Raw genomic sequence first — 27,211 nt, 5'->3', positions numbered from 1 at the left:
TTAGTCCATTTCTGCAACAGCGTCTTTGCAAGGTGACATATACTGAGCAACAGCATACTCTTCTGGAGAAGGAAAGTAATATTCCCATTAGCCTGGAAACTACTTCCCGTGCCTTTCCTGGAGGTGGATATACCCTATGCATGCTTAAACCAGAGATCCTCGAAATCTCCTCTTCATTCTGACATGCACATTTTTGTAACTTTTAGTCATGTCCACTTATCAACCTGAGCATGAAACCAAGCTCACTAAAGTGAAATGAATCTCTCCCCTGGCACTAGATACAGATTCTGATAGAGTTCAGAGGAGTGTTCGTTCCAGGGGGGCTGGTTCTGGGTTTCCCTTAATGCACGTAGTGTTTCTGCTGTCCCTGTCCCTTGTCCAGACTTCACACTGGTTAAAATCAAAGACCTACCTGTTTCATAGTAATCATAGATCTGCACAGGAGATGGCTTGGGATGGGTCACTACAAAGTCCTGCTCAACTGAGAAAGTGATTTCTTTCCTTTTCTTCTGTGAGATCTGGGAATGGAGTAACAGGGATCACATAAGTCCTTTTATTCGTACAACACCATCTGGAGCAGACCAGTGCAGCAACTGATAGACTGTATATTCCAAACCCCACTGGTGCCACACTTACAGATGTGAGACATCATTACGTAAAATATGTTTGGAGAGTCCAAAGTGAAACTGAAGCGAAGAGTTGTAGGTTTCTTATCCTGCTTGTATTACCTGATTCTGTAATTACTACACATCCTATTGCCAGAGAGGGAAAAAATGTCCCAGAGCACTGAAATTAGTTCTCCAGGACTTCCCAATGGACAGGATGAGAAAGTGTGGTATTCCAAACTCCCTCTCATTTCAGACGTGAACATTATGTGCCACCAGGAAACTAGGAATCCGTGCACATCACTGGGATATTGGCTTCTGTTATTACTTCTGCAAAGCCCTAAGAAAACATACTTTTACTATGTAAATTCTGATCCAGGGATTAGATTACAGTTTAAATTTCAGAATGAACATAAGAGAGGGAAATCTTTCCAGAGGAGATCAGAGTAGTGTTTCATGTCCTGTTGGGAGGACTGAGGTTTATGAGAAGCCTACCAAGGCGAAATACACACAAGGTAACCATTTTCCTGGTGTTTATCTGGTATTGACTGAAAGGAGAGAGAGTTTTGGTTAATTTCTGTGCTTTTTTTGTTTAATTTATTTCTGGTTGCTGGTAGGGTAGGCATCAATTTGAAGATGTTTGGAAGTTGGGATGTTACATGCGGTTTGAGGAGTAAGCAGCTTAGTGATTACAGGGGAAAACTGTTGAGGAAGGGAACATGATAAATGCACTTTGTAGAGTGTATCCATGCTGTAGCTGCATCTGTTATATGTTGTTTGCATCCTTTGTGAAAATCAAATAGAAAGTGATCAGAACTTACATTTTGCAGATAAAGGAGAACATGACTTTTCTTGTTTTCTACTTGCATCACTGTTTGACTGCCAATGAGCTTTAAAACAAGGAAATGGAGATAAAGATATTTATAACCCATTAAAAAACAAGTGCTACCTCAGACCCTGCCACTGCATGGCTGTGGGATTCATTTTAGACCGGCACCAAGGGCTGGCAGCTGTTTTTTAGAGTTCAAATGTTGCTGAATAGATGGAGAGGACTAGGCAAAACCTGCCACTTGACTTAGTGGGGGGCACAATCACTTCCCAAGTGCATGAGAGGCACTGCAGTTCATGTGGGGAATGCTGCCTGACTTGGGTGTTGTATAGTTTTCAGAATCAGTCTGACAGATTTCCCACCCTCTCCCTACCTGGGCAGTGCCATCTCCCAGTTGCAGCTGCCAGCTGGTCAGACTCTAGCTGGAACCCTTCCTAGTTTTTAATGTGGGAAGGTCTGTGTGCTCACAGCTCCCCTCAGGACATTCCCTCCACCCAGTGATGAAGATGGTGCAGCCATGCAGACACCTCACAGGGTTTATGGGTGAGTGATTCTTAACCAGGACTCTTCATCACGACCAGTCTTCTCCTCTGTCCCTGGGGTGACTTGTTTAATCTTGATCCTATAGTTTACCTTATCCAGGGAAGACTTCACAGGAACAAAGCCAGAGAGCATCTTCACATCAATAACGACCATGTTGGAGCTGCTGCGCTTCCCTGTGTAACTGAAACAGCAAAAGCCCCTGTCAGTCTGGACCATGCCTGGGGAAGCAAACCTCATCTCTCTGCCCCTGGACTCAGTGTGGGGAGGTTGGTGCAAATCACAGGCACATGCTGACTGGCTCAGATGGGAGGCACTGGGGAGGCCACCAGTATGAAAGGGCCAAGTATGTGCTACCCCCATCAGTACTGTCACAAGGCCTTTTGGGGTATTGTGTCTTACAGGATGATATCATCAACACATTGATCAGCTCATGGTTCTTGACTTTATAGTCAAAACTAAATATACACAGCAATCTTCTCTGCATGTCTTGTCACCTGTTTGTTGATGACACATTACCTGCTTGTAAGGACAATATCAAATTTTGCTGGTCGATCCAGTGGGCAGGAAGCATTTGATGTCTGTACTGAGAGTGAAAATCCAAAGGCCCCCTCTGGAAGGTGAATGTTATATCTCAGTGCTGTCTGGAAAGAGGAAAAAACCCTTTTGTTCAAGCATGCCAAGGGTTTTTCTTTGCATTCCAAAAAACAAGTGTCAGGCTTCGGGAAGTTTTCTGGCAAAGTTGCTCTTGTTTTGTTTTCGGGTTTGTGGGTTGTTTTTTTTTTGTTGTTTTTTTTTTTTTTTGTGGAAGATCCTTGCTTACATCAGTGACAGATGCATCAAACTTCTACTTTTTCACAATGAAGGTGTTTGTACCCAGAGTAGCCTCCAGAGAGGAATGAGCTGCCAGTCAGAAAGCACTCTTTTTTTGCATGCTGTGCCTCCACAGGAATCACAATGTGGGATGGGGAAAAGAGTGTTTAAAGTTTAGGGAAATCAAATAATTAGGAAAAATAAAGAGAAGTTGGACAGAGAATAATCAAAACCACAGCTGTGTTGTACACAGAATGTGAGATACAGTGAAGAGGAGAGCAGACACTTACTTGCATAAGTACACATCCACTGCCATTCACTGTTAGGCTGTATTTCTCAGGGACCTCAGGAAGGGGAGTCTGTTGCAGCAGGAGCCTGTTCGTATTGTTGACAATAAATACCTTCTGAAAAGGCTTTTTGGAAGCAATCTTGACTACATTTTTTGTAACAGAATTGTAGGTGGCCTCACCATAAGCAGCTAGGGCTTGAAGAGCAATGACTGTGTCCTGAAGAAAAAGAAAAAAGACAATTAGCTACACAGCATGAGTGGTGCAGAGGAGGTCAAAGTCACAGTTCCAGTACAAAGCACAGTCATTTAATCCTGACTAAAGAAACCCTGAATGTTTGTATAATCCCAGGGTTCCCATATATAAGGAACCATTTCATTCTGGCATCCATGTTTTAGAGTGGAAGAAATCTCTCTACTCATATGAAGGTCTCAGAACATAAAATCTGATCACTAGAGCACGGTTCTCAGTGGTGAGGTATGTGTTTTCTAGGGAACTTCAGAGCACTTCTTGGTCATATAACAGCTGGGACTTGGTGTTTTCTTGTTCATCCCTGACACAAATACCTTATTTGCTGCTAGTCAAATTACTCTTGTATGGCTTTAACCTTTCCACAGTTAAGAAGAGGAAAAAAGTATTTTGCTCTCTCTGAGAGAAAGGCTTGGTCTCTGTGTGTTTGAGACAGCAGATACAAAAGGAAAATAAGACTCGGTAGTCAAAGCCCCACTGGGACCCTGAACCAGTGCCCCAGTTCCTAGGACTGGCTGGGAAGTGGAAGGGAGTTGTAGCACCTGGGTGGAAGAGAAACCTCCATAGGGATTCTGCTGCCTGATGATCCACTGCACAATCCCCGAGGCCTTTGTGAGATCCTCTTGATTCCGTCTGGGTTTGCAGAGCAATGCCAACAGCACGTAACTGGTGATCTCAACTTCAGCTGATGGGGCATGGTCAAGGAAGGAGGGGGATTTCTCTGATGGAGACCTCTGCACCTGCTCCCAGTGCTGTGAGCCATCTGAACAAAGAGAGGGTGAGGAGCAACCAAAATAGATTACGGGTGTCTGTGCTGCCTCAGAGACCTACTGTGTCCTGGCCTCTTTCTCACAAGTACTCTCTACAGAGCAACAGGTGTGCTCTAAATGAACTCCATAGATTATTGGTGGAGGTTGGTTCATGTGTCTATATTCTCAATATTGTCAAGGACAGACCACATGCCATCAGCAAAATCTGTTCCCACTTCCCAAATTCCCAAAGTGGCTGAAACTCACCAGCTTCCTTTGCTGATTTCTGTAATGCTCTAAGGAATGATTTGCATTTTTCTGCCTTGCCAGCTAAGCAGAAAGCATACGCCATGAGTGCCTGAGTGTAAACGTCACTGATAATCTTCTCAGATGCAGTTTCCAGACAAAAAAAGGCATTTCGCACTACAGGGTACTTCAGAAAAATGAAACAAAACAAAAATACAGATCTAATTGAGGACAATAGTCTTCACCTGGCCAAACTTCTTTTTCTTTAAACCTGTTCTTCATCCTGTCACTATCACAGCAATGAGAATGGGACTTCAGTTTGTATAGTGACTTCAGGAGAGAGAATACAGAATTCTTTAAGGAGGGATTTCAGAGAAAACATCAGATATATCAAACAGCTTTTCAGTGTATTCTTGAAGATGTCAGTCTATAAACAGAAAACTGAGGTTTCTTTCACAGCTAATTCCTTCTGCTTATCTCCATGATAGTAATTCATGGTCCAGTTCTGTAGTCAAGAGTCTGTTTAAATACCAGCGTCGTGCTTTAAGAGGTATAGAGATGGGGAACCTCTCTACCATAACAACTAGTGCAGATACAGAGCAGGATCACATTCTCTGGGAGCTGTCTCTCTCCCTCTTTCTCTTTCTTTACTACCTAGACAATTTGTAGCAGACACTGGAGCCAAGTCAACAACTGGGGAACCAACTCCAGCTGAATACCAGCAGCTAAAGGTCTCCTTACCGAGCTGGAGTGCTGAGCTTCTAACATGGCAATGGTGATGTAAGCAGAAAGTGACAGCTCGTTATCTACTCCTCCCTGAAAAGGACACAGAGAGAAGAGCAATCAGTGAATGCCATGACTGAGAAGTCTTTAAATATGAAATGACACATCCCAGATGGGGAAGTGTGGCCAGTTCTGGAGGCAGGAAAGCATAAACATAGCTCTTAAACAGCTCTCAAATCAAGAGAAGCCTGTTGCTGTCACCTCAATGAACATCACTCTCAAGCTTAGAGTTCTGTAACCCTGTCTCAGGTGCTCATAAGATGTGAAGTGTGCGGAAGCTGACTGAGCTGAAAATAGTCATAGTAAGGTGTGGAGAGTTAGTAGCCCTCTGCAGAGGACAGGCATTTGGAGTATAGTTTTTGACAGTAATGAAAGATCATGTTCTTAATGAAAAGAGTGTAAATTTGACCAAGAAGTCGTTCTCTACCACCTTCAAGGCATTGTTGAAGAGTGTCCCAACACTTCGGAAACAGCCATCTGGCTTCTGTTTGCTTGCCAGCCACATCAGGGTTTGAGCCTGGACATTGTCATCAATATAGATGAAGTGACTAGCTCGTGCAAATGATTTGTACACAAAGGCAGTGAGCCTGCAAGGGAAAGATGAAGCTGTGAGATGAGCACTGGAAGTAGGAACAGAAAAATTTGCCCCTCCCATTCATTCTATGTGTAAGCATGAAGAATTACAGCTAACATGTTGGTGGCTTGCTTTCTCTTCGTGTGCTCCTCCAGGAGAGGATGGTTAAAGGGATGGGACACATCTGTGTTGAACACTGAGGCTGATCCTGGCCACAGAGCACTGCAGTGCATTGGGCTTCATGGGTGACAGCAGGAGTGTGAATAAAAAGTCAGCTGGGTCCTTAGGGATCACCTTCTTTCTGCAAACCCTCCTGGCAGGGAGCAGAGATCCATTTTTCTTAGTACAGAGTCCCAGTCCTAGCCAGCTCTGTACATCTGGTTTAGCTAGTAAAGATGTCTCTGATCTGCATCATGTAAATTCAATGCAAATTCATCTCAGCCATTTCTCCCAGTCACTCACCATGTGTTCCCTTCTTTATCCCTGGTGCCAAAGATGCTGTAGGAGCCGTCAGGATGTTTGTATGAGAGCTGCTTCTGGTAACCTGCAGAAGCATGGAAGAGGAAGTGTTCCCTAATTTAAAAACAAAGCTGTATTCTGTTTGCTATCAGATTTGTCTGAAACCACAGTGAAAAGGAGTGGAAAGGCAATGTATATCTACCAAGCATCAGGGGAGCCCTGAGGGAGCTTAGACGGAAGAATGGAACATCTTGTCCTGCAGAAACAGAGTCACAGAACAGGCAGAGCTGTATAACCTCTGTTCTCCAACTAAGCTAACAGGATTAGGATACATGCTGTACCAGGGTGGCAAAGTAGAAAGGCGCTAAAAGACAGAATCTCAAAGGAAACATGACAGTTGAGTCTCAGCAAAATAAGATAAGAAAGGAAAGAAAAAACAAAGATAACAAATGTCTTGATCAGAGCATCCCCTTGGGTCACTGAGCTGTGCTACAGCAGCAGTGTTGTACTGCCAGCATAGCTGTGCTCCTTCTGCTCACTGGGCCCAATGAGGGTTTCAGCATTCATTTTAAGGGAAACACAAAGTTCTCACCGCTCACTAAGTATCCGATGGCCTTGGATTTCACCTCCTCACTCAGCTGTTCTGTCTTGTTCAGATAGTCCAGGACGTAGATGTTGGGTGCAAACAGGACCATGTTCTGCTCCCCGCAGCCGAATGGCATCTGGAGGAGCTGGTGCAGGTTCTGCATGGCAGTGCCCATGATGTCGCCTGGGGAAGCAGAGATGCCAGGTGGAATTAGCACAACTCATAGTCACTGAAATAAACAGGCATGTACGTTCCATAGGCAGAGTCATAGAAAGCCTGGCTGGGATTGCGTGCCTTTCCAACAAGAATGAAGCCATTAGTGCCAAGTGATTTGTTCTGTTCTGCCTTGCAGTCAACAAAGAAATCCCTTCCCTGCTTCTCCTTAGTTAGTCTAAATTGCCCACACCAGAAACACCACCTATTTTAGTGCCACTTCAAGCAGATACTTCTTATTAGAAATGAAAAGAAAAACTTTCATGAAACTTCTGTTCCCAGAGGAGGGAACAGGAACAGCCCATAGATGCTACAGTGAGCCATATATTGCAAAATTAACAACTAATGCTGAAAAGGGACATTGCTTACACAGATTTATTGTGGACCACCTCTAAATTGTTATTTTTAGGAAAGATAGCAGAGAGCCAGCAAGGCGTTTCTGGGATGAGCTGAAATCACCCACATTACAAAGCAAAGATTTTATGACTAGTGAGTCATGTAACAAGTCCATGTCCTTTTCAGGAAAAGGCTGAAAATATTCCACTAGCATCTCTGATTTACAGATGAGTGAGTGGAAAGAAGTCATACTGGCACAAGTCTGCCTGAGGTCATAACTCAGAACTGTGTTATTTCAGAGCAAAACATTCTGATGCAATAAATGTAAACAAACATGAAGAATGACGTAATCAATATTTAAACTTAATTTCTCTGAAGTAACAAAGAGCATTGCTGGGCAAGATCAGAGTCAGTGTCTTTGCTCAAAAGTTTCCCACGCATGAGTGGAAACTCACATTTTTGAATCCTGAAAAAGGTTTCATGTTATATTTTTACATTTTGTTTCTTTTTATGTTTTATTAATTATATATTTACCAACAACAGAAAAGGAAGCTCTGGCTGATCTTTCCACCACATTTGTAGGTAGATCTAGGGTAACCTCTTGAGTAGACACATCACCTGTGGAGAAAAATATTAAGTGTTTTGTGGTCATTTGTATAGGAATATGGGTTACAGCGGTGAAATGCTCCTGGTAGAAACTGCACAGTGCAAAATTGCCCACCAGAGAGCAATAGACAGAAACTCACAGCTGTCACCAAGAACATCAAGAGAGAGGGGGGCACAGCAAAATCAAACTTGTGAAAAACAGACAAAATGGTGCAGTAACTGTCATTGCTCAACGGAAATCAGTTGAAGAGGGTAAGGTTGGTGCTCACATGCAGTAGTGTCTGTGAATCCTGGGAATTTCTTCAGTGAGACAGTGAGGAGAACTGGTCTGTGAGGGTCAGGGCTGCTTTTGTGACTCTTTTAGGCAGACTTTCCAGGAAACCTTGGAAACTCTTTGCTGTCAGCACCGAGATGGTGTGGAAGGGAATGTTACAATCCCTCTCCCATTCCCACTAGAAGTGGAAAGCTGCAAGCTAGCTACCATACAGATGACAGAAAGGTCATCTCCATTTGATAGCCTCATGGCAGTCTTCCTTGAGCAACGGAGCACTGCTGACTGCAGTCTGAGTGACATGCACGAGGTCACAGAGATTGAACTGTAACACTCACACTAGCTGTCATTTGGGCAACTCCACGAAAAAGGGGAGGGAGAGCATCAACGAGCACTGCAGGAAAGCGTTCAAACTCCAACCTGCCTTTCGGTTCCTCTCAGGACAACAATATATAAGACCCTTACCTTTTGTACAGATTAGGGAGTTCTGGGTCTTTTCCCTTCTGATGCCTTCAGGCTGTGTGGTGATGGGAAGAAGACACACATGTGGTGGGTGAGAACAAAGCATGTGGAAGAAATGCAGTGACAGAAGAGCCACCACCCCACCACATCCTCCTGCATCATAAGACAGCTGGGTTGAAACAACAGTTTACAGGTTCATACTTGATGTGGCTGCTACTAAAAGGGAGTTCCCATCAGATGGAGTCCCTCATTTCCAGTTTCTCCTCTACATGAGGGAGACGTGCACTTACCAACACCCACTGATCCTCATGGAAGAGGACATCAGATGGGAGTGGACTTGGTCTTAGATTGAACAGCCAGACCCTGTCCCAGCCAGATGAAGGTAGAGCCAAACCAGGAGTTCTTTAGGGAACCTGAAAAACTTTTACTTGCTTTTGGTACTTTTGCTGCATTTTACTTTCCTCATGGAAGGGCAAATAGTAAGAGTTGTCAGCAGTACCTCAACCAACAGTATTCTCATCTGGGTGTCCCTGTAGTCAATACTTATGTTCCTAGGTGCTTTGTCTCCACAAGCTTCATCATCCTTGGTCTCTGCAGTAATGCTGAATACTACATTACCTTAAATAGTAGCAGAAAGGGAGAAAAAAAATGAACCTCTATCTTGCAGAATGATGGCTAAATTAAGACATTTCATCTGATAATGAATATCTACAGATATTTAGTGCAACATAACGAATCATCAGTCTCTCTAGGTGAGACATATGGGAAGAGAACTGATCTCTGAAAATGGGAATGATAAACACACTGCAGTTGTGGAGGAGCACTTTAGCCCAGACAGCTGGAAAAACCAGTGGTAGATCAAGTTCTCCAGGTTGGAAGAAAATTAGGTTTTTCAGGTGAGGTATAAATTGATTAATATCAATCTCAGGACAGAAAACCAGGTAGATTCAAAGGCACTTACCAATTTCTTTGGGGAAAATATTCCAGGCATAGGTCTTTCTTTGTTTGGCACATACACATCCATCATCCTCTGGAGATATGAGTTTGGCCTGATAATCAAGGGAATCTGACAACAAAACATCAATCTGGGAACAGAAAGAGGAGTGTGATGGAATGAAGATTTTGTGCCATAGGCAAATGGTGCTTTATTGTTAGAGGGGGTGACAAGGTCTCTGCTTATGTCCACTGTAGAGCAGATTTAAGGCCTGGAATGACGGTGTTAGAAGAATCAGACATAACCTTAACTTTTGCTTCTCATTGCATTCTCCATTGAGATGTTAAAAATCCTATGCATACATTAGATTCCTGATCAGGATCCTAAGTTATGTTCAGCTGACCTGGTGCTAATGGCTTGCAAAGCAAACCACTGATTAGTGTTTGGTTTTCTGTTGTTGTAGAAATACTTGAAAAACAAGATTAAGAGATGAAAACCTCAACAGTGGAGACTTTTTTCTAGGATTTTTTAAACCCTAGGGTTTTTTGTACTGTTAGGTCAAACTGTTAACAGAGTTTGCAAAAAGAAAATCCTAAATTTTGTCTTGTTTTTTCCTCCTTTGGTGGTGATTGCCTTGTGAGACTGGAGAGCTGATGAAGAAATCTAGACTGTACACTTGCCTCTTTTTTCAGGATTCCTAGATATAACATAAGAAGCAAGAAACAAAACAGAAGATCCCTGTTTTTCTTTTTTCAGGTATCCTTTAAACCATGTGTAAGCTCCCTCCATGCAGAGGTGCAGCGCACCTGTGATCTGGAACCTTTTTGCCTGGAAAGTACTGAATATTGAGAGTACAGCCCTCCAGTTCCTGGGAGCAATAGAGCCTTTAGCTGGACAGATACTCTGTAGGGCAAGTACTGGACTTTTGTGCTCCCTGTTTTGGTACTTTTGGGAACTTTTGCCCCAGAGAAGAAGGGTTTCTCTGCTCTCCTGTTGTTGCTCTTCCCACTTTCTTGTGTTTGGCAAGCACAAGCCTTTCTCTTCTTTACACTTTCACATAGATCCCTGAAGAAAAGACCCCACTAAAACCATTGATGGATTGCATGACTATGGATGGTGAATGATGCTCTGCAGAGCACTTGTTTCTTTCTTACATGGATCTCAAGGCTGTTGCTTATACAGCCATCCAAGACACAGTTCACACAGATCTCCCTGTGCTTTGTAGTGGTTTAGGAGAAAAAATCAGGTCAGGAAAATCTGTGATCAGATAGAATGAGCAGTGCATCAATCAAGGAACAGATCCTGTCATTTACACCAATCATTTTGCTGCAGCTTCTTTGGGATGGGTTAAGGTCTGAGAATGTGAGCAGAAGTACACACCTTAATGCAGTGCTCAAGGTAGTTGAAGACATTGGCTCTAAGCAGGAAATCTTCTCCTCGGATGATGGAGTATGGCAAGGTCAAGTCCACAAAGAAAGGCTGGAAGGCTGTCAAAGTGGTAGGCACAGACATACCAAATCCAACCGACTCTTCCACACAGAAGGCACTGGCCTTCCATTCAGTGATGGTATCGGGGATGGTGTAGGAGATGCTGGCTTTTCCAGTAGAGCTGATGGGAACGGATAAAGCATGAGCTTAGAAAAGGTAAGTTTCATTGCATCTCAGCAGAGGCCACAGGTTTTGGAAAACAACATAACCCCTATTCTATCTGCAGAAATCCCACATCCAAGTTCCCCTGGAACTTATCACCCATATCTTCTGAGAAAAGCCCATTTGAAAGTTCTTCTGCCCCTTATTTCCCTGAGTTTGGAAAGAAAACTCAGAATTCTTGTTTTGCAGACCCATATTTTAATTAGATGTGTCCCTCTCCTTAAGAAGGGAATATGACTTATGGTACACACATAGAGGGAAATGTTGTCTATGAGGACAGGGTAATTTTATCATGGAAAAGAGGAGAGCAGGTGATAATTGAAAAAGCTAGATCTTCCAGACCAAAAAACAAGAAGACGTGGCAATTCCTTGCCACCTTGCAGGACATCAGAGAAAAGATTGACTAACTCTTAAAAGCAAGAGGGAAAAAGTACTCACTTAATTAGGACTATATCCCAAATCCAAGTTTCAGGGAAGAATTCCCGAATAGTCTCAAGGATGGGTCTCTTCCCACGTTCCTCTCTAGCAACTTCAGCTGGTAAGAAATAATGGGAATTTAGTCAAACCTGGTTTGTGTAATGAAGACTCCCAAAAAGGACAGGTTTTAGTATGCATGGGCCAGCATGAAGGTTGATTAGTGTTTACCCATTTCTTTCTAGCTGAGACTATTGGTAGTGCCACAAAAATATTGTCACTAATATATCTCTGAGTTAGGTACAACCTGGTGTCATAGAGAAAGAAAACATTCCTTGAAGTGCTTTGGTCTCCTGATATGAGCACGAGACCTAGGGCTAGCACTCAGGTCACTTGGCAATTAGATCGGTTTGCTTTCACACTGTTGTACCATCTTTTCAAACAAGCTCTGGTCAGAAGGGAATCGGGTGCTGTGGTGTTAGATTTGTGTGACTCTACAGATTGCCAGCACTTCCCAGCATGAAACTGGATATGAATCAGAAAGGTAGACCTGAAAAGCTTTTTTGGGCCTTGGCCATTATCTTAAGCAATCTCATTCTGTGCCAGACCAATATTCAACATCAATACCAATGTGATTCATGACTACTATCCATATCCATGTCACATGAATACCACTTAATTTAAGGAGAAAAATAAAATCCCTTTCTTGACCTGTATTACCTGATGATTTGACACGGTTTGTAGAAGCCATGAATCCTGCATTCAAGAAATATGCTGGAGGTCTCAGTGTCTCACTAGTACACACAACTGGTTGCCGAACCTTTGAGTTGGTAAAAAATTTCATGCCCATATCCTGTAAAAACACATTTTATTGTGGGCCATAACCATACTGTAGCTGAGGTTTATTCCATTCCTCTGTTTCCCATTACTGCCCTTCTACCACAGAGATGTCCAAAGACATTGTGACAGACTTGTGCACAGTCTTGAGAGCTTTGTGCATGCTGGAAAATCACAGTAGGCACCAGAGTCAACTGATGTCCATGAGAAGAGTTTTTCATGTATAATTTTTACTAATAGTTTTATTTGCAGAAATATCTAAAGCTACATTAAGTGGAAACTCAGTTCAACAGACTTAAGTAATATACAGGACATTTACCCTCAGGAACTGATACACATCTGGGCCTAGTCCAGACATTACAGGTGTGTAATACAAGCCTTTGTGAAAGATGTTGTCAGATGAGACACAGGGGTCTTGGGGGTCATCTTCTAGATTAAGCCCATCAAAGATGTAGCCTTGAAGGTCTTGCAGGGGATGCAGGTGGTATATCTGTGAGGGGGAAGGAAACACAAAACCTGTGCTTGTGGAAAGATCAGTTCTGATTGCAGTGTCATGTGCTGTAGATCGCCAGAGCTGAGATGTTGGCCTGTTTGAGACAGTGATCTGTTTCCTGGATTGAAAACTGGCTGAATGGCTGGACCCAGAGGGTGGTGATCAGTGTCACAGAGTCAAGTTGGAGGCCAGTAACTAGTGATGTACCCCAGGGGTCAGTACTGGCTCCAATCCTGTTCATAATGATCTGGATGATGGAGCAGAGTGTGCCCTCAGCAAGTTTGCTGATGACATCAAATCCCACATGAAAGAGGAATTCCAGCTGCCAAGACACAAAAGCTGTGTATTGCCTATTACAGATGGTTTATGCCCAGCACATGCAAAAATGCCCAGCACATGCAGTAGAAGTCTAACACAGTCTGACAATCTCAAGTGGAGATTTTAATGGAGGAAAAGGAGGAGGAAGCAGTGGAAGGAGGCAATGCACTTGTTTGAGCACCTTACCATTTCTGCAGACAGCTCGGGCTCGGACCTCAGGAGCAGCACGCTCTGATCCACTGCCCTCACGGCACAGAAGGAGTTGGCAGCAGCTTCAATGTCTAAACTGACGTTGGAAGATGAGCGCATCTGCTTGTCAGAGAATTGCAACTGGACCTGGAATTCAGCAAACAGATGTTGGTGTGGCTAATCCCTGCTGCTCTGGATGTGAGTGTGACTGGGGGGCGAGGAGAGCAGAAGGTTCTTCTGTTAAAGCCCAGGTAGCTGCTGGGAGAGGGATGTCTAGGCTCCACTGTCTCTGTTGACCAGGCCTCTGCTATAATGGGGATTTATGTAATAATCACACCTAAGACTCCTGTGCTAGCTGAAATGAAGTTTAACTTAAGTGACTTAAAATAAAGTGTGATTCTGTGGTTGCTATTATCAAATCTTATTATGATACAGACCACATGTAATAATCATTAGAGAGAAAAAAAAATCACATTTTCACTAGGTCCATGGTCCACCTTAGCAAATATTTAAAGCAGGTTCTGTTTTAAATCTATTCAGAGCAAAATTTATTTTACATTTGTGTTAGATAAGAGGAAAAAAATGGAGTCAAGGACCACATCAGGTGACTGGAAACTTTTTGTTTGATCTCATTTGTTTTGTTTTCTCTTAATGTTTTGTGTTTCTTGTTTAACTATTAGAAAAATCTTCATGGTGAAACCTGATTTCAAAATGACAAATAAAAATGTACTCATGGAAAGAACATGTAAGGAAAACTTAAACCCTGGATTACTATCTTTGCTTTCTTTTCTATAAGTATTTATTTCCAGTAAACTCAAATTGCATTTTTCAACAAAATGTGCAAAAAAATTAGATTAAATAACAAAGTGGAGTAAGGCTAAAGTGTGTTCTCTATGTTAAACAGACTCTAGTTTAAACTAAGCGAGTCTAAACTCCAGTCTAAACAGACTAGTATATATATATATTGAACATAGTATAGTTCAATAGAGGCAGGAACCATCTGGGAGTAGTGTGGGTTTCCTGTAAAGTAGTTTTTAATGTTAAGATTTACCTTTTGACAATAAGGCCAGGAGGTGGTGGTAGAGGAGAGAGATAAGGCCAAAGAGAAAAAAGGAGAATAAGAGAATAATGTTAAGAGAAGTGGAAGGAAGCAAGAAATAAAACTGGAAATCTGTTGTGAACATGTGCACAAAGAAATTGCATGTTTCTGACCACAGGTAAGACTTGCTGTATGTTAGTGTCTCTCACCTTGTTTTTGAAACACTTCTCGACTGGAAATCGGACACTGTCTGCCACCAGCTCCTTGGCAGGGTGTAAGGTATATACCAGCAACCGAAGGGAGGGAGCCATTTCCTCATTGACCTCAAGTGGGATAGTGAAAGTGCCATTTTGGTCTGTTAGAAAAGAGAAGGGGAACAATAGAGAAACTCACAGATCTGCTGTACTAGTAGCCATCCTCCACTGGTATATAGCTGTACCAGTCACAGGTCAGTCTGTACTTAAACGATAAACTGAAAAATCCTGGATTTGCCAAGAGGTGACATGCCTGGGTTTAGATCCAGATGCTCTCAGATTTTTTGTGGGTTTGAACATGTGTCCAGATTCAGATAGCCCCCTAAGCCATACAACCCACATGCCCCGCATTATCCTTTAGGAAGGTCTTTACAGGACACTACTTCTTGACTCATATCAAATGAACTAGTTGCTGGACTAAATCTGACCTATAGTGAAGTTAGGGGCAGTGTTAACATCATGCACACATGCAGGGATGGAGAGAAATACTTCCCTCCCAATAGCTGCTCTATACATCCAGGAAGTCTTGCCTTGGTCCTCAGTTCAACCATCCCTCTTTTTTTAAATGCAGAAACATGGACTGGCAACTTAACTTACCAGCTTGGATATTAACTTTCATTTCCCCTGTGAGGACAATCTTGCCTTTTGCCATGCCCTGTGCAGAGAAGAGCGATACATTTATGGGTTGGTAGAGGTTGGAGGTAGAAAGCAGTAATAAAGTTCAACGTACATCAGCAGGACAATCAAGGCATGTACATTGAGATGGCTTCAAATGCTTAAACATCAGCCTGAGGGCATGCTGGATGCTGCCACTGCTGCTGCTACTGCTGGGGGCCTTCCCTGGTCAGGAAGCAGAAGGATAGGAAGGGAAGGGGGAGGCAGAGAACACCATAAAGAGTTCCTTGGAGGGAAGAAACGAGAACCCTGGCCTGAGACTTTATGAAAGTGGTTCCTTACTATGAAATAGAGTAACATAGCCAGAAATGGGGGTCATTTTCTCTGAGCAGGTAATTTTGACAAACCACCTCGGTGCTGTTTCTGTCCTTGGGTTGCTGGCTGTTTTGCTGGCTGGTAATCCAAAATCTGTATCACTCACTGCCGTAATTGCTGTGGATGAACTGCCAGATAGTTGCCTGGTCAAGCCTTTTCAGCAAACTATTGCAACAACCCTACACTCACCACATAGTAGAAATCCATGGTGTTGATGTTCTTGTATCCTTCTGTGTTCAAGACATAGTGCACAGTGATCAGCTTCTTCTGCCCACAGCTCAGATCTTTCCACAGAGGGTCAATCCTCACAAAGCTGCTAGTCCAGGAGTAGAAGCGCTGGATGGAGAAAGATGCATCGGGGTAGGAAGGCTCTATCCAACCATCAGAGTGGCACTGGTCACTGGTTTTATAAGTTGCCTGATCAGGAGAAGGAGTGGGGAAGAAAATTAAAACAAACATATGTCACTAGGGAAATTGTTCTCTCGTACTGATATCAGAATGATTAGTTCACACAATACATATATTTAAGAATTGCATCTAAAACCAAACTGGTAAGGAAAAAGCAGCAAGCCATTTCCTCACTTCTTTCATAGTGATTTTTGAGAGATCTAGAACATGAAATAAACCAGAGGAAGCACATTTTTGTTACCAGAATTGAAAATTCATTCCATCTTTTTTGGGTTCAGTTTGAAAGAAGCCATCTCTCTCTGTGTCTCTATTCAGCCTTCTTTTGTACTCACTTTCAAACTGATTTCAGGATCAAACATTTCAGACGTGTCAATGCTAAACTGTGCAATGCCATTATCATCAGTGGTGAAGTTGTCTGTGTTCTTGTTGTTGACAAATAGATGAACAACCTCACTGGAAATGGGAGAGTCGTCTTTGTTTACCAGCTTGATCTGTGGAAAACAATGTGAAACATTCAGCATCTTTTTGTACATAGATGCTAATGTTTTGTACACCTTTGCTCTCCACACAGCAGAATTGCTTTTGCTTCTCCATTCAAAGCACTATTTCAGAACTGAAATACCTCTTTTCACTTTCTGGTGGCTATCTGCTACATCATTGATAATGTCCTTTTGTGGAGCAAGAACTGCTTATGTCTCATCTTTTTTTCCAGTAAGTCCCTTCTGACTACACATTTCCAGTTTAAAGATACACTTCCTTTCCCACATTTTTTCTTTCTTAGTCTTGAGAGTCTGCTAGTGATACTTTCAAGTGTCTGAATGAGTTTTCTCCAGATCTTTGTTTTGAACACTTTTCTGATTCTGACCCCACTGTCTATGCTGTTTATGTCTTAAATGAAAATTAAGACACCATTAGGTAAACCCTAGGTTGCTAGAACTGAGCATTTACTTTGAGGTTTTTTTTTCAGAAGAAAGATGGCAGAGGTAATAATATATTAAATGCAAGCTTAAGACATGGACTATCCTCACTGCCCAGAAACAGCTGGAGATAAATGACCTCTGAAACAAAAATAACGATTTTGTTAACAAGTAACTAAGTACAATTTAGTTAACAATTTAGATAACAGTTTTAGAGAACTAGAAGTATTCATGTGGATGTTGACTTCAGTGGGACCGACTGCAACAGAAGTGAAGGCATACAACATATGGCCAGCAACAGATGCTTCATAGCACTGGGAAGGACTGTGAATGGCATGAGATGGCACCAGGACAGGGACTGGGGTCTGCTGCACTTTAAGTATCAGTGGCTTCCAGACAGTAGTTCCCCTGACATGACCCTCAAGGGTTTGTTGTTTTTTTTTTTTTCTCAAAAGCAAAGCTGCTGCCTGAAGCCATGGTCGGCAGCTTTGTCTGAGATGTGACATCCCAGCCTCCTACCTCATGTCTTCCAGCATGTTCAACCTCTAGTGCATGTGATAATGTGTGTGTTTGAGGAATTCACTGTGGCATATCACCCCAGGGAGCCTGTTGACTCCCACCCTCCAGTAAGACATGGTAAGGTGCACAGCAATCTGAAGAACAGAGCAGGAGCAGGGACCAAGCGAGAAAGCTATAGAGACATCTTCCAGAGTGGAAAAAATTCCTTGAAAGACAATCTGTTTTCTCTTTTCAGTACTACTAGTAAGATGTCCCCTTATCCTTTTCTTGCTGAATAAAGCTGAACTGAAGGAAAGAGGGATTTACCCCTACCCTTTAAACCACTGACTGAGTTATGTGGAACATAACATAAATCAATGAAAAATCTTGTTGAAACAGAAACTGCTGTTCTTTCCTTATTTTTTTTCTTAAATTCCTTTCTTTCTCCCCTCATGCCCCTGCGGTTTTATTCATCTCTTACTGGCATATGATGGTCAATTCTGAAGGGAGAGACAGTGTTTTATATTAAGCTTAAAATGTAAATTAAAATGTAACTGTGTTGCTTCAAAGTATTTCTGGCAGAATCACATTCAGAATAAAGTAATTCTCTTCAATATTCACAACCACCAATAGGGCACTGTATTTAAAGAAAGAACCTCGGGGAGAACACTCTCCACCCCAAACAGCCCCCCAATGTTCCCATCACTGCTGTTGTGTGATGGCCTGTCAGTCACCTTCAATACAAGCCCTGTATGCCCTTGCTTACCTGTCCAAAGTAAGGAATTCCTCTTCTGTAGTGGCGATCCATGTTCTCAAACTGTATGCTGCTCATCACCCGAGTTATGGAAATAGACTGAGTAGCTATAAGTTGCAGGCCTGTAAGACATGCCCAGAATAAAGAGAAGATATACTTTGCCTTGCATGTAGCTTCAACAGAGTTAGTGTTTGCCTGGAGATGGTCACTGTGCTTATAAAATGGATCTTCTTCAGGAAGACACCCTTGTACAGCAGGCAGAGGCTGAATACCTCTTACTCTCCTTTTTGACCACACCACTGTTGCTGGTTTTGACTGTCTAGAAGGGATTACCTGTTCCTTTCTCTGTGACAATGGCTTTCACATCAAGATTCCTCATGTAACCAATGCGATTTAGCTCAAAGATGCTGGAGCTGAAAACCTGGGAGAGGCAGCCCTCTGCCTCCAGCTGGAAAGGGAAGAAAACAAATCCTGTTACCAAGGATCACATCCTTCAAAGGGTGCTGGCAGTACATGGGACCCTTCTTTTGTGAGTGAAAACTTTTCCCACTACTTTTAACATGATTTATACAGGACTGATGGAGACATTATTGACTCAATTTTTCATCTGAGAAGTGTAAACATGAAGAAGCAACATGTCAGTCCTTCAGGCCTGTAGGAAAGCAAGAAGAGAAATGAGATGCCCTGAGTTTCTAGCTGGTGATTTAAGCAAATAGATGAGTGAAGTGAAGCATGAAAAAGGGAAAGAAAATTGTGATGAGCAAAGGGAGAGAAGCAAGAACACAATAGAGAGGACAAGCACAAAGATTAATAATAATTATGTGTCATACATCTTTGGTAAATGACTGACAAACTGGGCTTTTCTTGCACCTCCCATATGAATCAAAATCCCTGCACACACTGAGATGGACTTTCCCTTCAACAGGTTGGCCATAGGTGTACCTAGGGGAAGAGGAAATAGGTCCATGAGCTGAGGCTTAAAATATTGACTTAAGATAACATGTGCAGGAATAGACCCAGAACAAGCAGTGAGCTGAGAAGTCAGAGAATGGAATAGTTTCACAGGCTTTTTCCTAACTCTCCTGCTGTTACAAAAAGATAATACAACTCAGAAGTTAAAATATTAATGAGTTCTTTTTCACCCCTAAACCCATGAACCAAAACCACACCTTAAACACAGAAATAAATACCTCTAAAAGCATGAAGGACAGACATGGTTACCAACCAAGTTATGACTGCTGTCTCCACTCTTCAGCTTACTGGAGTTCTAGACTCACTGAAATCAAAGCAAAACTCCTCATATCTGCAAGGAGATCAGGATTTCCACCCTGAATTCTAAATTACAACATCTTGGTGTTAGAGTAAGCAAAGTGTTTCTGAACACTAAGTTTGGAGGGAGATTTTAAGACAGCTGGAACCCTAAGACCCCTGCTAGAATTAACAGTGCTATGGTGTATTTAGGTCTCCCTCTGAAGTGGGAATTGGGAGTGGACACATCCTACTTTAGCAGGGGACCTCTTAAAAGATTTATTCAACCCACTGGAAGAGAATACTCATACAATAAAATGATATGAGCACACAAGCAAATGAGATCTCCAAACAAGTCAGTCCTGACCAACATCTTCTGAGGTCCTGTTTATTCTGATCTCTTCTCTAAGCCCTGTCTCTTTCCCCAGCTTGCTCTTCAGCATATTTCTTAACCACTCTGCACCTGGTACTTACACTCCACAGACTTTCACTGTGAACTCTGAATCCAGGACTGTAAGTCTTTCTGGTGCAGTGACTGTGACATCAAACTTCGGCAACACTAGGACAAAGAATGGAAAGAAAAGAACACTCAGCACTGGCACATTGTAAACTTGCAGGCCCTCCTGAGATGAAAATCAGCATATATGATCAGTGTTAGACACAGATGGAATGGGATCTCAGAACTGGGGTCCCAAAATGATCGAGAAGTGGCCTGACCTGCAAAGACTCACTAAATTATTTCTACAAATCTTTGAGGAGAAATTGTTTTGCCAATTATCAGGCCTAGCATAAAGGACACAGCCAGCATAAAGATGAACCAATAACCAAATTGTATTTGATACAAAAGGGTCAGTATATGGGTGAGCCCTGGGGGTACAAACAAGTCAGTCACATCATACATAATCAAGATCAATCCCACTGACCCCAACAATGACACCACACAACCAACAATGGGTGGAATAAATGGTGACATGCAGTCTCCCATAGAAGGGACGGGAGACAAACAAGCCAAACACATCAGACCAAGGAAGCCACACACTGAATCTCTACACAGCCCACGTTTACAAAAGCCAGACCTGAGTGGAGCCCAGTCCCAGGGAGGCAGGAGGTCCTTCCCCAACAGGGAACTCTGCACAGGGCACCCACCTCACACACAGACACTGCCCCTCCTGCAAGGGGTCCCAGCTTTGATCCCTCAGTGGGACACCTGACCTTGGGTTACTCACTGCAGACACCTGGGGCTCCTTTACCCAATGGCTCTGTCTGCCAGGCCGGCCCCACCCTGGGGGGAAGCCTAAAGGGAAACTCACCCCCCTTTGGGAAGGGCTGTGGGAATCACCCAGATGTCAGCCTTAATTTGGGGCTTGGGGTTGAAACCCCAGCGTTTTAGAAATCAGGACTTCTGAGGTGAATCCTGTGATGTCTAGATGACTTGCAGAGCTTTGGTCAAGAAAGTTTGTGGATGTGGCTGGGAGGATGTTACTTTGTCAGAGTGAAATTTGCAATCTACTTATTGATTTGTTATGCAGATTTTCCTGTTGAATCTGTGCAAAATAGTTAATTTATCTTCTTTAGATTTTTACTGTTCTTTTTTTTTTTTCCCTCTCCAGCTCTTAATTTCAACTAATTTAAGTTGCATTTGAGTTTTAGCAGTCAAAAGGGTTGATTAATAGGGGCTCATCTCTAATAATGTTTTTTACTCCAAATAAAAACAATGGGTGACATTTACCGTATTCCTCCACAAGGAATGAGTGATAGTTTTTGTCTCCCGACTTCTTTGCTACAATAATTTTGTAGTTCCCCAGCATAGGATCTTCAGTTAGTGGGAATTCAATTTGGATAATGTTCATCTCCGATGTCACATTTTGCCACTGAAAGATCCTGTTGCCCCGTGGATCCTGAAGAAAAAAAAAGAATATGGACTTACAGTTTGCTTGCCTTGGAAATCTTTTGCTACTCACACACAAAACCAGAAACAAAGACGAAAATAGGACAAGTTGCTTAATGCATGTGCATTGAGGTAAATTATGCCTTTGTACTCTGATTACTAATGTTGCCAGAGTCTCATCTGTTGATCTCAGATTTAGGCATGCTCTGACAGCCTAGGTATTAGTCTCAATCATCAGGGGAAATCGCACAGTGCTGCTCTTCCCTGCTCTTTCGTATACGTTGCTCTAGTTTTGTGTCAAGAGGGGAGAGAAAGAAAATCTCCGTGCTTTCCCTCAGCCAAGCTTATCCCACGCAAATCTTGGCCTTTAGCAACCCCAGCTTTTTTTTTTTCAGCTGCCAGAGGAAGGAAGAAAGCATTTCTTCTGCATTCACTGGGGTGTAATTTGCCTCTCGGTATATGTTATGCTTGTTAGACTAAACAAAACTCATTCACACCATTTCCTTGAACTTTTTAAAGCACTGACTGCAGAAAAATGCATGTAGAGCTCAAAATAGGTATGTTTCACTGGGGAAAAAAAAAAAAAAGTTACCTGACTTCACAGTATAATATGAAAACCTGCAAGAATGCTATCTAGACATGGACTGCAATTACTATTTTAAAGATCACCACAAAATGCCATGGAAGTGTTAAGATAGCTAGCAATTGTATCCACAGTCTGTATTTGTTCATAGTTTCAGCAGCACTTAAGCTGTGAAAAAATATACCCTAAAATAAGTTGAGCCAACTGGAGGAGGTGGAGTGGAGTCAAAGGCAGGCATAAGAACAGTACAACTTTTAACTGTTGAAATGAATGTAGTTATGCTTTCCATGTTAGTAAGGCTCAAACAGCATCCTGGCATTTTTATGAAGTTTCTTTTAATTTCTGCCAGCGTACTCAGGAGTAAGATCTGGCTGTGTATAGACACATACAAACCGATGAAAGCACATGTGCCCTAGAATTTATTTTTAGATGCATAATACAGTACAAAGAGAAAAAAATCTTACCTGAATTGCAATCAGAGGGTACTGAGAGAGGAAAAAACAAAGTGGGAGAAGAGATTAGGTGGATGAATAAACACTAATTATCTTTCTCCAGGACTGTGAGAAATGTATAACCAATGATCAGTGTAATACCAGTAATCAGAGATCCTCATCTCTTATTTTAATCAGTTTAATAGCAGTTTTACTACAATAATAAGATTACATAAAGGAGGGAGATGACATGAAAATGTTGGGGCAGTTTCTGATCACACTGGATTTAGTGCAATCCCAGAGCAGCTGAGTAAGTAGAGTTATAAAGGTGTGTGTAAACCATGACTGGGGCTTCATGGATCTTATATCCTCACGCTGCTTATTAACACCAGCCCTTTCGGGAACACTATGCTGTCTTCTGCATTATAACCACATGAAAGGAGGCCAGTGAAGACTCTCCCACTTCTTGACATATGTATTATGAGTCAGAAGACAGCTTGCTGGTGATGAAAAGAGTACCTCTGATGAGATAAACAACTGTGGTAACAACTTTCATTTTCATTTCCCCATTTCTAAATTGGGCAAAGTGCCAGGTGGATGATTTATCAATTTTGGCAAGCAACAATTGCTGAATAGTAATAGCATGAGACTGAAGCAGGGGCTTTCTGGTCAGAGCTAAAATAAAGTGTGCAAGCACAAAGTGGGGGGATTTTTGAGCCTCCTTCCCAGCAATAGCAGAAGGTGTTGTGTCAGGAATCCCAACACACTTGCACTCTTTGCTGTGACTCTAATGGATTATAGCATGTGTTTAGGAAATCATGTTAACTCTTTGGCATTCAGTCTCTGCAATATCTCACTTTATCCACAGCAGCTATTTTTTTTTTTTTAAATTTGAGAAAGGGTTATCTCCCAGAAACTTTAAATACAGGGGGATATTACTGGTCACTCACCATCTCCTGAACAGGTTTAAAATTGAAATCCAGGGCAACAACACGAAACATCACTGGAAAGACAAGGAACAGCATGTTAGCATTAACTCTTTTATTTGGCTGAGCGTGATGTTTTGCATTCATTAGTGCCCCTAGTTTCACTGAATCTTCTAAAAGTCCCACTAGCACACGATGCAAGTAGTAAAATGCATCTGAAGGTAAAAGAATCCTATAGAGGCTTTGCTGAGGGGACTTTTCCCCAGCATCGAGTTCTCACACTCTCAGGAAAGCTTGCTTAACCTCAGAGAAAGGGGACGGCCGAATGAATAAGAACTGCCACGCGGGTCAGGCAGTCTCAAGTGACAGCCGTAACTCTTTCAGTGGCCATCTGCACGGTGTAGGCAAATTTGTTCCTCTTCATTTCCCCATCTCTAAAGCAGGGTTTGTTTCTTTGAACATATGAAAGTTCCAGATATTACTGGAACTAGGTGAAGTGTCAGTTTTTCCTAATTAGTGTCAGTTTTTCCTAATTCAGTGTAATTCTTCTTAGTTTGTTCTCAACTTGTACAGGTTTTTGCCTTTCTTTCTTTCTTTCTTTCTTTCTTTCTTTCTTTCTTTCTTTCTTTCTTTCGGAAAGCTGAAAGGAGAATGATGAATTACAGCACAAGGAAAAACACAAAAATGTGTTTCAAAAATATCCTTATAAAGCATTACCTTTTCAGCATTTAATTTAGTTTATTTCTTCCCCCACCTCAAAACCAAGCCATTGGACAAACCATCAAACCATGTTTGCCGGACACCGTAGTGGCAACATTTTCTGACTGGTGAGCTTTCTTTCATGCTATGTATCTATGTAGATAGAACTCATTCCTAATTAAAGTATAGCTGATCCCATCTAATGGCTACATTATTTGGCTGACCTCTGGAAAGAAGCATTCTTGTAGTGTTTCCTACAGTTTTCTAGCTGTGTGCTAGAAGCCTTAGAGCCTAGAATCAAGTTAAGGAATGGATCTAGATAAATGATTCTTTGCATAGCTGGAGCTCTGTTTGATGGCCAGATGAGAAGTAGGAGAATAACATAAGTGTAGGAAAAAACCCAAAATGAAAATATAAAGTCCAAAACCATCAGAGCCCAGAAGGTAAACAGCATGATTTTGTCTTTAAAACCTTGTAATTCATTTTAAAATAATAGATCTCACTCTTGGTTTTTAGACCAGCATCACAGAGAGAAGACTGTGGGAGCACTGTTTTATACCAGGAACCTAAGTAGTGATCTATTTACATCTTTCCACTGCCTTGACCTGGCATCAATAATGAAACAGCAGCAGTAAAAGCTCCCCTCTTTTGTCAGCTGGGAGGAAGGGACAAAGAAAAAAATAGAGACCGTGGGATTACAGTCTCCTGCCATCCTGAAGATGACCTTGAGCTCCACAGCAAATACTTGTAATTGTTAAACAGAAATTCTGAAAAACTGCAGCTCAGTCTGAAAAGCGCCTGGCAGAGAAATTCTACCTGAAGAAGCTGCTTCCTAAGGGATATGTTATAAACTAAACAGATATTCACCACTCTGTCCTGGTTTGTAGATGGGTTTGTCTGTCTGCACAAAGACGATGCTCTCCGTTTTCCAGATCATTACTGACCGCCGCTCTTCTAGGCTGACTGTGGTGCCCTTGGCAGAGAAGGAAATGAAAGCCAGTGGGGCAGAACTGACAGGAGGAATCTGTGAGGAAACAGAAAAACAAGGAGAGGTTGCTAGTCTTGAAGTAGGTTGGTAAACCTGTGGCCTGGGCTCCTACAAAGAGACACCCATCTCACATCCACCACCTTGATCACCTTCGATCACCTTTCTTAGACCTTTTTTATTTCTTATGTCTATTAAAAATTCTCCTTCTCTGTTACTATATATTTCCCTCCTCTGCTTCCTTTTTCATTCAACAAGTCTTATTTCTTCTGTTACTTGTTTCTCTCCTGTGCTCTCTGATCTAATTTTCTTATCCCTTCTTACATTTATTTTCCACTGGGACATAAATTAAAATCAATTTACCTTGAAGTTGAAGCACTGTAGACCATTGCTTGCTGTCATGGTTTTCTCAAAAATAGTGGTGTTAACAGCACCATATTCTAGGATGACTCTGACAGATATTGTCTCATTGAGGTTAAGGAACTGCAGGCAAATCTGACCTGGAGAGTCAGTCTGGAGGACAACAGGCACCATCAGGACATACTGCCTGTGAGATCCAAACATCAAAGTGATCACATCACAGAGAAAGTAGAAAGGAGAAACACTCTAAAGAGGATGAAATAAATACCCACCAATTATTACAAATTAAATATAGGCTACTCTGCCAATGCCCTGCAACTCCCAACTACCCCAGCCCTGGGTTCCCCATGCCAGCACCCCCAACTCTTGCCTTTTTGCCCTTTCTCTGAGTCCTGGACCCACCTGCTTTTAGCAGAGCACACTACTGCTACTACTGCTATTGTCTTTTCTGAATGTAGATGTCAACTTCTAGGGAAGTTCTGTGATAGGCAGAAGGTCCGCTTCATATTAAATGAAAACCATTCACATTCCAGTTTAACTTAGCTCTCCAGATACAAAAGATGAGTCGTGGCAGTATTTAATATTTAAAGTAAAATTAATGGCACTAATTATCACTGTATTTAAAGCCTTATCATTAATACTATTAGTAATAATATGGTAGTTCTTACAGCTCAGGTTCCTTTGCAGCTGTTACGTGCAGGAGAAGAATAGCCAAAAGGAACTTCAGCCACATTTTTCTCACTGGGAGACAGAAGAAAGAGATCATCTCTCTTCCCAAGAAACAATTCATTGCCTACTGGTTTGACAGCTCTGCAACATTCCCCACCAAACACTCCAGAGGAAAGGAGTCAGTCCTTCAACTCCTCCCTGGCTCTTTTCTTAGATGCTAGTGCCTTTATAATTGCAGCAAGGGGTGGAGATCCCAGTCTATCCTACTCCTTGCAAGAACCTCCCCTAACCCTACTGGAACCTAAACCAACCCAGTGTCTTCACTGTAACACTTTACTGCATTTCTCAGAATGTCTGCGCAAAATGTCCTTTGTGGTCTTGTTTTCAAGGTGAGGGGCTTTGCTTTTTACACAGGCTTGGCACAGCACAGAAAAGCATAAAATTACCTAAACCAGAACAAGCCTGCCAAACCAGATTAACATTTGATGGTTTTCCCCATCATTGTTGGACTTCACCATCTGGATTGACAGTCTGTGTGAAGTAGACTTGACTTTCTATATTTTGACACCCGATTCTGGTTAAAATAATGTATTGGCCTCTCTTTTCCCTTGCTTCAAAGATATTTTTAATATTGAAATGGAATAATAGAGAAGCCAGAAACACAAAGAGATCTAAAAGGTCTTAACTATTTCTACCTTAGCAACTGACCACTTTACAGTGTTATCAAAATTTGATTTATTTCAGCTTGAAATTAGCCAGTTGACGAGTCCATGTAAGTTTATTGGTGCTCCAGGTTTTTAGTTTTTACACCTGTGTGGAAGATAATGATCTTCTTCTAAGGAGGAAAAAAAAAAAATCTGCTTTCATCCAAAGACCTTATTTTAGAATAAAGGATTACCTTCTTCTTTTGTTCTCTTGTGCTCTCAAGACAAAATAAAGCATTCTGTGTGCTGCTCCCCACAAGAAAAGCAACGTTAGAAAGCAGTTGTTTGATAACTGTAATTCAGTTTTTTCCATTCCATGGCTGGGAGGAAGTTATGAAGCCAACTTTCTTCATAGTAGCCTGTATGGTGCTGTGCTTTGCATTTGTGGCTAAAACAGTGTTCATAATTCACCAGT

The 27,211-nt window shown here is 42.1% G+C and overlaps 1 protein-coding gene across 1 annotated transcript; it reads right to left on the bottom strand.

Annotated features, from left to right (window-relative positions):
* LOC141958879 (ovostatin-like) lies at nt 1-26,213 on the bottom strand. The gene is made up of 35 exons (XM_074901869.1): nt 26,092-26,213; nt 25,427-25,610; nt 24,946-25,102; nt 23,404-23,456; nt 22,487-22,507; nt 21,281-21,449; nt 20,026-20,110; nt 19,134-19,245; nt 18,637-18,751; nt 18,316-18,425; nt 16,467-16,625; nt 15,916-16,143; nt 15,334-15,391; nt 14,692-14,837; nt 13,441-13,590; nt 12,763-12,933; nt 12,327-12,459; nt 11,631-11,727; nt 10,923-11,151; nt 9,570-9,693; nt 9,108-9,226; nt 8,612-8,663; nt 7,804-7,887; nt 6,727-6,903; nt 6,138-6,219; nt 5,532-5,688; nt 5,060-5,134; nt 4,340-4,505; nt 3,866-4,086; nt 3,078-3,293; nt 2,494-2,618; nt 2,068-2,158; nt 1,427-1,495; nt 413-518; nt 1-62 (listed from the first exon to the last, which is right to left on the bottom strand). The coding sequence occupies exons 1-35, from the start codon at nt 26,211-26,213 to the stop codon at nt 1-3; spliced, it is 4,425 nt and encodes a 1,474-aa protein (XP_074757970.1).
* Between the last annotated feature and the right edge of the window lie 998 nt (nt 26,214-27,211).

This window comes from Athene noctua, chromosome 3 (genome assembly GCF_965140245.1).
Source record: "Athene noctua chromosome 3, bAthNoc1.hap1.1, whole genome shotgun sequence".
NCBI lineage: Eukaryota > Metazoa > Chordata > Aves > Strigiformes > Strigidae > Athene > Athene noctua.
The sequence above is the reverse complement of the archived record's forward strand: the minus strand, read 5'-3'. Positions and strand labels throughout refer to the sequence as shown.

Bases quoted from the DNA above. Each gene is read 5' to 3' on its own strand.
- LOC141958879 (XM_074901869.1), bottom strand. From the start codon at position 26,213: ATGAATTGTTTCTTGGGAAGAGAGATGATCTCTTTCTTCTGTCTCCCA. The intron at 4,087-4,339 runs GTGAGTTTCAGC...CTCTTTGTTCAG, and splicing joins GAAATCAGCAAAGGAAGCTG to ATGGCTCACAGCACTGGGAG. The intron at 2,619-3,077 runs GTAAGTGTCTGC...TCCTCTTTCCAG, and splicing joins GTGGATGTGTACTTATGCAA to ACAGCACTGAGATATAACAT.